At 38.8% G+C, this 10,955-nt stretch overlaps 1 protein-coding gene across 1 annotated transcript in view; it reads left to right on the top strand.

The window, feature by feature from the left end:
* The window catches only part of LOC113889450 (monocarboxylate transporter 1-like), a 34,483-nt gene extending 24,413 nt beyond the window's left edge, over nt 1-10,070 (top strand). The window contains exons 3-5 of the mRNA XM_027536134.1: nt 721-864; nt 5,269-6,135; nt 8,412-10,070. Coding sequence (XP_027391935.1) covers nt 721-864; nt 5,269-6,135; nt 8,412-8,659 — 1,259 coding nt within the window. The 3' untranslated portion in view covers nt 8,660-10,070. The remainder of the gene's footprint in view (nt 1-720; nt 865-5,268; nt 6,136-8,411) is intronic.
* The last annotated feature ends 885 nt before the right edge of the window (nt 10,071-10,955 follow it).

Consider the following 10,955-nt stretch of genomic DNA (forward strand, 5'->3'; position numbering starts at 1 on the left):
GATGGTAGGCATTCTTATTTTGTAGGCCTGTTTTGGTTTTTGTTATTTTCTATGAGAAACAATATTTTAGGTAGTTTGTAGTAAATATGCCCTTAAGTCAGAAGTATGATCAGACTGGCTCATATATCTCATCAGTCGTGTATGTTTAAATTCCATCTAAAATTTTAAAACAAGGACTTCCCTGGTGGTCCAGTGGCTAAGACTTCATGCTCCCAGGGCAGGGGGCCCAGGTTCAACCCTGGTCAGGGAACTAGATCCCACATGCCACAACTTAAAGAGTTCATATGCTGCAACTAAGACCCAGAGCAACTGAATACATAAATTAAAATATCTTTTAAAAAATTTAAAATAAGCAAACTTGCTACATATCTGTGGATAATATCCTAGATATATGAAGAATCCTATAAGCACTTATAATCAGAGTACTTGCAGCCTCTTCTGCCTTAAAAGAGTTAGCTTATGGTCTTTCATACTTCAGTTAAAACCCATCTAACATGTCCTAGGTATATAGAAGATGTATAATCAATACTATATTTTTTTTCCCTAAGACAAACCTGTGACTCTGAAATAAAGATAGAAGGCAATATTCTTTAGCACTATCTTCTATCTGTTTATTTTCTGGGATGGCATGCTGTCATGTCAATAATGGTATGAGCAGGTGTGGATGGGAGGGCTGGGCTTCTCCTCTATATTGTTACTAACCTGTCTGTTCTCTCATAGGTCCTATCAGCAGTGTCCTGGTGAATAAATATGGCAGTCGCCCCGTCATGATTCTTGGTGGCTGCTTGTCAGGCTGTGGCTTGATTGCAGCTTCCTTCTGTAGCACTGTGATGCAACTTTACCTTTGTATCGGAGTTATTGTAGGTGAGTTGTACTAATGCCTTTTCAGGCAATAATTTCTTTGTGGACTATTTATAGCATCCATTTGCCAATTCTTTTGAAAAATGAAAATTCTTTGTTAGAAAATTACTAGGTCACTATGTTTTAGAGCTGTTGATACATTAATTTAATAGTATTAGAAAAGCAGTCTTTAAAGAAAGTTCACATTAAGTGTAAAAGTAATCACACTTAATGAGTGATTATTTTTTATTGAATGAATACAGTGAAAGAGAATTCTTTTTCTTTCTTTCTTTTTTTTTTTTTATAAAGAAGATAGCAGTGATAGGTAAAAAGTTGTTGAAAGGGAGGTCATTAACCATTCCACTCGTTTCCCCTTCTGCCTAAGAAGACACTGGCTCAAATTGGAGAAAGAGAGAATGTCAGATACATAGAAGGAGTTTTCTGATAGAAAAGCCAGATACATTTCAAAGGATAAAGGGCACACATGGGAAAACTCCATTTCTAATAGCTAAATTTAAAAAACAGAACTGCTGAATATAAATACTGTTAACACCCAAAGCTCTACAGTTCAGAGAAAACTACCATTAATATTTTGATAACATGGTGGGTGAGGGATAAACTGGGAGATTGGGATTGACATATGCACACTTCTATGTGTAAAGAAGATAAATTTATAATAATCTGCTGTATAGAACAGGGAACTCTACTCAATACTCTGTAATGGCATATATGGAAAAGAATCTTAAAAAAAAAACAGGAGTAGATGTGCGTACATGTATAACGATTCACTTTGCTGATTCACTTTTCCGTACACCTGGAACTAACACAACATTGTAAATCAACTATACTCCAATAAGATTTATTTAAAAAACATTTTGTCCAGTATTGTGCATCGAACCTGGACTTAAAAAAAAAAAAGAAAAAGAAAAAAAAAAGAAAAACATTTTTATGCCATATCCACTGATTTTTCTACAGTTTTCTATATTCTTTCTAAAAACAAAACAAAAATTTTTGTTTTAAAAATTCTTCTATACACATAGAACTTTTAGAACAAAAAGGGATGAGATTAAGTGAAGTAAGTCAAAGACAAATGTTGTGATATCACTTATATGTGGAATCTAATTTTTCAAAATTATACAAATGAACTTATTTACAGAAACAGACTTATAGATATTGGAAAAAACTTATGGTGACCAAAGGGGAAATGTTGAGGGGTAGGGGATAAATCAGGAGCTTGGGATGAACATGCACACACTACTGTATTTAAGAAAGATAATGAACAAGGACAATAACACAAGGAATCCTACTCAGTACTCTGTGCTAACCTGTAAGAGAAAAAAAATCTTAAAAAGAATGAATATATGTATATGTAAAACTGAATCACTGTGCTGTACATCTGAAACTAACAAAATTGTTATACTCCAATAAAGTTAAAATTTTTTTAAAGGGATATTGTTGTTCAGTTACTAAGTCATGTCCAACTCTTTGTGACCCCATGGACTGCAGCTCACCAGGCTTCCCTATCCTTCACTATCTACCAGAGTTTGTGCAAACTCTTGTCCGTTAAGTCAGTGATGCCGTCTAACCATCTCATCTTCTGTTACCCCTTTCTCTTCCTGTCCTCAGTCTTTCCCAGCATCAGGGTCTTTTCCAATGAGCTGGCTCTTTGCATCAGGTGGCCAAAGTATTGGAGCATCAGTTTAAGCATAAGTCCTTCCAATGAATATTCAGGATTGATTTCCTTTAGGATTGACTGGTTTGATATCCTTGGCATCCAGTTCTTTGGCACTCAGCTTTCTTTATGGTCCAGTTCTCACATCCATACATGACTACTGGGAAATCCATAGCTTTGACTATACAGACCTTTGTCAGCAAAGTGATGTTTCTGCTTTTTGATATGCTGTCTAGGTTTGTCATAGCTTTCCTTCCAAGAAGCAAGTATCTTTTAATTTCATGGCTGCAGTCACCATTCCAAAGTCATTTTGGAGCCCAAGAAAATAAAATCTGTCACAGTTTCCACTTTTCCCCCTTGTATTTGCTGCAAAGTGATGGAGCCAGATGCCATGATCTTAGTCTTTTGAATGTTGGGTTATAAGCCAGCTTTTTCACTCTGGCTGAGGTGAAAGATGAGGTGAAAGACTCTAATCTAGAGGCTCTAAAGTTTCTCTTTCCTTTCTGCCATTAGAGTGGCATCCTCTGCATATCTGAGATTGTGATAATTCTCCCAGCAATCTTGATTCAATCTTTTGAGTCATCCAGCCCAGGATTTCGTATGATGTACTCTGCATATAAGTTAAATAAGCAGGGTGACAATATATAGCCTTGACATACTCCTTTCCCAATTTTGAACCAGTCTGTTGTTCCATGTCAGTTCTATTGTTGCATCTTGACCTGCATACAGGTTTCTCAGGAGGCAAGTAAGGTGGGCTCATATTCCCATCTCTTTAAGAATTTTCCAATTTGTTGTGATCTACACAGTCAAAGACTTTACTATAGTCAATGAAGCAGAAATAGATGTTTTACTGGAATTCCCTTGCTTTCTCTATTATCCAATAAATATTGGCAATTTGATCTCTGGTTCCTCTGCCTTTTCTAAACCCAGCTTGTACATATGGAAGTTCTCAGTTCATGTACTGCTGAAGCCTAACTTGAAGGATTTTGAGTATTATTTTGCTAGCATGTGAAATGAGCACAATTATACAGTAATTTAAACATTCTTTGGCATTTCCCTTCTTTGGGATTGGAATGAAAACTGACCAGATTATGTGAAATGTTTGTAACCAGTTTTTTTTACTTAGTAATACATCATGTACATATTAATAGTTTCCCCATCTCAGTAAATATACTTTAGCAGCTATTATTTTTTCACTGGATAGATGTACTATAATTTATTTCACTTTAATTGAAGGACATTTAGATTGTTTGTATTTTCACTCTTAATAAACAGTGTTTGTATGAGAGTGCCTCTGTATGCATCTTTGAAAAGGATAATTTTCTTTGGATAAATTTGGAGAAGTGCAATTGCTGGGGGAAGAAAAGGTTTTGGATACGATTGGTCAAGTACTCTTTTAGAAAGGTTTTAATAATTTACAGCCCCACCTGCAGGACCTGAGATAATACTAATAATAGGCAATTATCTTTTTAAATCTATACTTTTACTGCATTAAATTCTTAAATATTTAAATATTTTAATTCATCTGGAATATCTGAATAACACAAAGAAGGAATAGAACTTTATTTGTTCCCATGTGGTTATTCAACCTGTTCATTATTTCATGTCATTAATTTACTCAGCAACTATTCATTGAGTCCCTAACTATATGCCAGGCACTGGTTCAAGCTCTGTGGGGAGACCAACATGACAAGCAAAATTCCTGATCTTTAGTGGAGGGAATCAGACAATAAACAGGCCAACAAATAAGTGAATAAATAAGAAAAATTCAGGTAGTAATAAGGGCTTTGCAAAGACTTAAAACAGAATTTGATAGAGAAGGATCGAATGTTCCCTAAGGGGAAGGAGATTGATTTTGAGTTGAGATCTGAATGATAGCCAGGAGAAGGCTCTGTGGAAACCTAGAGTAATAGTTCCACTTTGCACAAAAAGAACAGACTGAAGTGAGGGCAGGGAGGTAGGTGTGAGCCAAGTCATAGGACTTCTTAATCCAGAGTGAAAAGTTATGGACAGGCAGTCATTAGAGAGATGGAAACGGGCAAGCACCCTAACCTGGTTTACCTTGTAGAAAAGCAAGTTTGGAAGACCACTTAAAAGGTTATCAGTATAGTTACTGTCCCAACCCCATTAGCTGAAAAATCCATTTTTTCCCTATTAATTTAAATGTATCTTTTGGTTCTATTTCTGGACTTTCTTCCCACTTTTAGAAATCAGTTTTTCAATTTTGAGTAAGTGTTCTATTCTATTACTGTAGCTGTACAATATGTTTATTTATTTGTGAGGGTAGGCCCACCAATTATTTATCCTTTTCCAATACTTCTAATACATTTGTAATTATGAAATTGGACAAAGAATCTCTATTGTTCTTTTTGTTGCTAAAGTGAAAAGAATTGTTTTTAATAATATACATTTTTTAGGGACTTCCCTGGTGATGCAGCGGTTAAGATTCCACACTTCCACTGTTGGGGGCATGGGTTCAATCCCTGTTCAGGGCACTAAGATCCTGCAAACCACATGGCATGCCACACACACACACACACACACTCACACGTGTATGTGTGTGTATAAATCTAGTATTTGCTGCATAAAGAGATTTTATGTCTGTATTTATTTGATAATAGTCCACTTCATGACCCACTAGTTATAATAGCCTCTCATGATTTTGACCTCTTTCCATGTCAATTCTTTCCCTAGTTAATCATTTCCAAATATGTTTCTGATAGTATGAGACTCTTTTTTTCCTCTCCTCTCCCCAGGTCTTGGGCTTGCCTTCAACTTAAATCCAGCTTTGACCATCATTGGCAAGTATTTCTACAAGAAGCGGCCGTTAGCAAGTGGACTAGCCATGGCAGGCAGCCCTGTGTTCCTCTCTGCCATGGCCCCCCTCAACCAGGCTCTTTTTGCTACCTTTGGCTGGAGAGGAAGCTTCCTAATTCTGGGGGGCCTCCTACTAAACTGCTGTGTGGCTGGAGCCCTGATGAGACCAATAGGGCCCAAGCCAACCACTACAGAGAAAGAGAAGTCTAAAGAATTCCTTCAGGAAGCTGGAAAATGTGATACAAACAAGGGGGCAGGTAATCCAAAGACAGGAGTTAATGGCGGAAACTCCCCAAAGGAGAAACAATCACTTTTTCAAAGAGTTAACAAACTTTTGGACCTGTCCCTGTTGAAGCACAGAGGCTTCCTGCTGTACCTCTCTGGGAATATGATCGTGTCTTTTGGGGTGGCTACGCCTTTAGTCTTTATTAGCAATTACGCCAAGAGTCAACGTTACTCTAATGAGAAGGCTGCCTTCCTTCTTTCCATTCTGGCTTTTGTTGACATGGTAGCCAGACCTTGTATGGGATTTGTAGCCAACACAAAGTGGGTAAGACCATGGATTCAGTACTTTTTGGCTGCTTCTATTACCATGAACGGAGTATGTCATATGCTAGTACCTTTATCTTCCAGCTACATAGGGTTCTGTGTCTACTCGGGAGTCCTTGGATTTGCTTTTGGGTGGTTTGGTGCCGTACTGTTTGAAACGCTGATGGACCTTGTGGGACCCCAGAGATTCTCCAGTGCTGTGGGATTGGTGACCATTGTGGAGTGCTGTCCTGTCCTCCTGGGACCACCAGTTTTAGGTACAGTATGTCTCCCAGTTTCTATGGTTCTATTAACATAAAACAGGCAGAGAAGATTGGGAAGGTGATGGAAAGCAGAAGTCAGTGAGCTGCTTGATAGTCCTCATTTCTGTACCCTCAGGGCTGACACAGTGCTTGGCACAGCATAATTGCTCAAATACTTATAGAACTGAATTAAAGTGAATCATCAAGCTGAAAGAGGAATAAAAAGCTATTATAGCTATTATAAATTTAAGTATTTCTAATAATTTTCCTGATTTAAAAAAATCCTAACATTTATTGTAGAAAAATGTATAACTACCTTTAAAATACTGTTGGTGATTTCTTTTTAATTGTGGAATTTGTTTCAAAAGTAATATTTAAAATAATAACAGTAGGTAGCAGATGCGGGCTCACAGTATACCAGGGACTGTCCTAATCATTTCTATATTCTGTCATATATTGCAAGACTATGATGTCAGACTATTATTGTTCCCACTTTAAAGAAATAGAGGCTTTTGAAAGTGAAATAACTTGCCCAGGATCACATAGCTAAGAAGTGACCATAAAACCTGAGGTATTATTCTCTCAGTCAGTGCTAAGCAGTTTACATTTTTAAATTATCGGTAATACAACATACAACAATAATTTGGACTTCTGGATGTGATGCATGTTTTTGAGATTATGCACTATAAAGTTAAGAAGGACACATAATGAAAGACCCACTGCTGACCTGTCAAAACTTTTCCACCTTCTCTCCTCCATAAGCTCTTACAGAAACACAAATGAACTTTTTTGGCCAACCCAGTATATCCAAGGAGGTTTCAAATCCTGTTCTTTTTTGCTTCTTAAATCTCTTTCTAACCCGTTCATTTTTTCCTCCATCACTACTACTGCTCTTATCCTGGTCTCTGATCTTCTATCAGTAGCCTTCTAACTTTACCCATATCCACTCTAGCTGTTCTCCAGTCTCTTAGGACACTCCAGTTGCTTCCCGCGTTCTTAGGGTGAAGATGAAATTCCCTACTATGGCTCCTGGTTCCTGCATGGCCTGGCCCACCTTCTCCAGACTCATTTCCTACCACCCAGTTTGCTCTCTGTGGTCCCCTCTCACACCTGGTGTTTCCCCATACCACCTGCCTTGGCACTGGCTGTTCTCTGCCCGGATCCTTTTCCCATCTCCTTTCTCTTAGATTAACTCTTATCCTCCTGTAAGTCTTGGTTAAGTTTACACTTTAAAAAAGCCTTCCTGACCCTCCTTGCTAGCCCCAAACCCCTATTATCTGCCTTCAAACACACCTGTAGCACTGGTCACAGTCTGTGTGGTTATTGGATTAACATTTCTCTTCTCCACTGAACTGTTATCGCCTTTGCTGTCTCTCCACTCAGGGCTTAGCAGACCCAGGGCTGTATATATAGAAACTAAGTATTGCTGAGTGAGTGATGCCCTGCATTGGAAAACCATATGGAATCATATTTGAGTTGGTTATGATAGCCTTTATATGTGTCAAGTTTTCCAAAGTTTATTTCTTAATACTAGTTTGATGAGTTGCTAATAAATTTTACTATAACGAGGATTAAATAAGTTTCTTTAATATCAGACCTCATAAAAACTTGAATAGAAAAGACTATGATATGTCATTTCCAAATTTACTTGACTGTGCAAATGTTAGGGAGGTAGCCTGAAGCAAAGAAGTTATGGGTGCACGCCTCAGAGTCAGACTCCCTGGGTTTAAAGCCAACTTGTTTCACTTAAAGCTTTGTGACCGTGGATGACTTCCTTAAAGTTTCTGTACTTCAGTTTTTATGTTATACAGTGGGAATGATGATAGAATCTTCCTGTTTTGAGGTTAGAATGGTGGAAAGTATGGCTGTTAGTTAATGTTTTAGCAGAGGGTGAGCGTTCCCAGGAATGCTCTTTGGGAAATGCTGATGTCAGAAAGAGTGCATTGGCCTGGGAGACTGGAATTAGCTCTGTGGCCTTGGTCAAGACTCCTAAACCTCTTTTGAGCAAATTTTTCCATTGGATATTGAGAGAATTGATTCTAAGTGATCTCCAGGACTTTCTCCATTCAAATTTGCCAAGATTTAATTATTTTCAAGTTGCTAAAGATAACAGAATGTGCAGGGACACCCTAAAATCAGTGTTACATCATAAACAAAAGATCATACAATTTTGAGCAGTTTCTTTTTAGACTAATTTGCCATTTATAGGCTCTTTGAAAGGATCCTTAACCTTTATTTGGGAAAGGGTATAATTGTTTACCCACATAACTTTTTTTTTTGGACATCCTTAGGTCGTCTCAATGACATATATGGAGACTATAAATACACATATTGGGCATGTGGCATAATCCTTATTGTCTCTGGCATCTATCTCTTCATCGGCCTGGGCATCAATTACCGACTTGAGGCTGAAGAACAAAAGGCAGAAGAGAAACAGAAAAAGGAAAGTAAAGAGATGCAACCAAAGGAAGTTATTCAAGCTACTCAGTCTCCAGAACTGAAAGGCACAGCAGAAGGACCAAAAGAGGAGGAACTCTGAGGCTGAAATCAGGGAGGAACAGAAGCTTTGGCCCAAAGATGTATGAAGAATACTACTGAATCATGTTCTGCTCTTGGTGCTTACCGTGGACAGTGGACACTTGTGTGGAAGTCAGACCAGCTGTTCACTGATGAACTTTTATTCCTTCCTTTACACCCACTTACAGTCACACTTTTTAGGGGCAAGGGACATTTGCAAAAGGTGACAGAAGGAAATAGCTTTTATTTGAAGTCATATTTATTAAGGTATGTTTATATACTGTTCACACTCCTTTTATAAAGTATAATGAATTTTGACAAAGTTCTTTTGTCAAATAACTACCATTCCAATGTAGAACATTTCGAACAGCCCAGATAATTCCCTTCTGCTCCTTTGCAGTCAATCCTCTCCTTAACTAAAGCACCTGGTACCTGCTTCCCCTATGCCTGAATGCTCAGTAGTGTCGACTCTCTCCTGTGTCCATGGGATTCTCTGGAGTGGGTTGCCATGCCCTCCTCCAGGGGATCTGCCCCACCCAATTCTTATCTCTTGCATCTCCTGCATTGACAGGCAGATTCTTTACCACTGTGCCACCTGGGAAGTCTGTATGGAATGACATAGTATGTAACTGTGGCATGATAGCATATATTTGATCTTTATCCTCAGGTCCTGGTATACAGCTCCTAGAACCCTTGGAACCTTGGAAGTGATAAGAGTATCTTTTCCATGCTAATTAAGTGACTGGTGGCTGGAGACACGCTTCCTAACTTCACGATGGGGGCTAGTCTCTAGAAAGGCCAAGGCATGATTAGAAGGTTGGCTCTTTCAGCCCCTTCCCCTGACCTCTGGGGAGGGGAGACGGACTGAAAACTGAGTTCAATTATTAATGTCCAATAAAATAATCGATCACACCTATGTAATGAAACCCCCTAAACTACAGAGAGCTTCCTGGCTGGTGAGTACCCTAAGGTACTGGGAGAGTAGTGTGCCCAGCTAAGGTATGGAAGCTCCCTGCCACTCCTCCCCTCCATATTTTGCCCTATGAATCTCTTCCATCTGGCTGTTCTGAAATGTATACTTTATAATAAATCACTGCATGTAAACAAAGTGTTTCCCTGAGTTCAGTGATCCATTCTAGCAAATTATCAACCTTGACAAATGAGTCATGGGAACTCCCAATTTATAGCTGATTGGTCACAAGTACGGGTGGCAACCTGGGACTTGAGAATGGAATCTGAAGTGAAGGCAGTCTCCTGAGACTAAGCCTTTAAATCTGTGGAATCTGATGCTAACTCTGGGTACTTTATGTCAGAATTGAATTGAACTGTAGGACACCCACTTGGTGTCTGGAGAATTGGCAAAGGGGTTGTTGGTGTGAAAATCACCCACACATTTAGTGTCAGAAGTGTTTGAGTAAAAACAGTTGGGAGCAGCCTTCTGTGTCTGACTTCACAATGGCATAATGTTTTATGATCCATCCTGTTGTTGCATTTTTCAGTAATTCTTTGCTTTTTATTAATGAGGAGTATTTGTTGTTATTTTGTTGTTTGGTGGCTAAGTCATGTCTGACTCTTTTGTGACCCCATGGACTGTAGCCCTTCGGGCTCCTATGTCCATGAGATTTCTCAGGCAAGAATACTGGAGTGGGTTGCCATTTCCTCCTGCAGAGGCTCTTTCTGACCCAGGGATTGAACCCAAGTCTCCTGCACTGGCAGGCAGATTCTCTACCATGGAGCCACCCAGGAGGCCCATTTCTTTGTGCAGATGTACCATACTCTGTATATCCATTCACCAGTTGGACATTTGAGCTGTTTCTACTTTTTAGCTGTTACAAGTTAAGATGCTGTAAATATTCACATAGGGGTCTAGCAGACATATGCTCTCATTTCTCTTGGGTAGATGCCCAGCATTGGAATTGCTAAGTCATGGCAAATGCATGGTTAACTTTGTAAGAAATTATCACACTATTTTCTCAGTGGCTATACCATTTGCTAATCTCACTAATGATGTATGAAAATTCTAGCTATTCTGCATTCTTGTCAGCACTTGACATTGCTGATCTTTTTAACTTTCCCTTTCTAGCTGGAATGTACTGGGGAACATTTCCTTGAACATGAATGATCTTGACCATTTTTCATGTGTTGCCCTCCATATACTTTTAGAGATTTTTTTTTTTTTGGTCGTACTGTGTGGCATGTGGGATCTTAGGTCCCCAACCAGGGGATGAACCCCTGTACCTTGCTGTGGAAGTGCGGTGCAGAGTCCTAAGCACTGGACTGACAGGGAATTCCAGAGGTTTATTTTTTTAAGCTTGACA

The sequence above is a fragment of the Bos indicus x Bos taurus genome, chromosome 3 (genome assembly GCF_003369695.1).
Source record: "Bos indicus x Bos taurus breed Angus x Brahman F1 hybrid chromosome 3, Bos_hybrid_MaternalHap_v2.0, whole genome shotgun sequence".
NCBI lineage: Eukaryota > Metazoa > Chordata > Mammalia > Artiodactyla > Bovidae > Bos > Bos indicus x Bos taurus.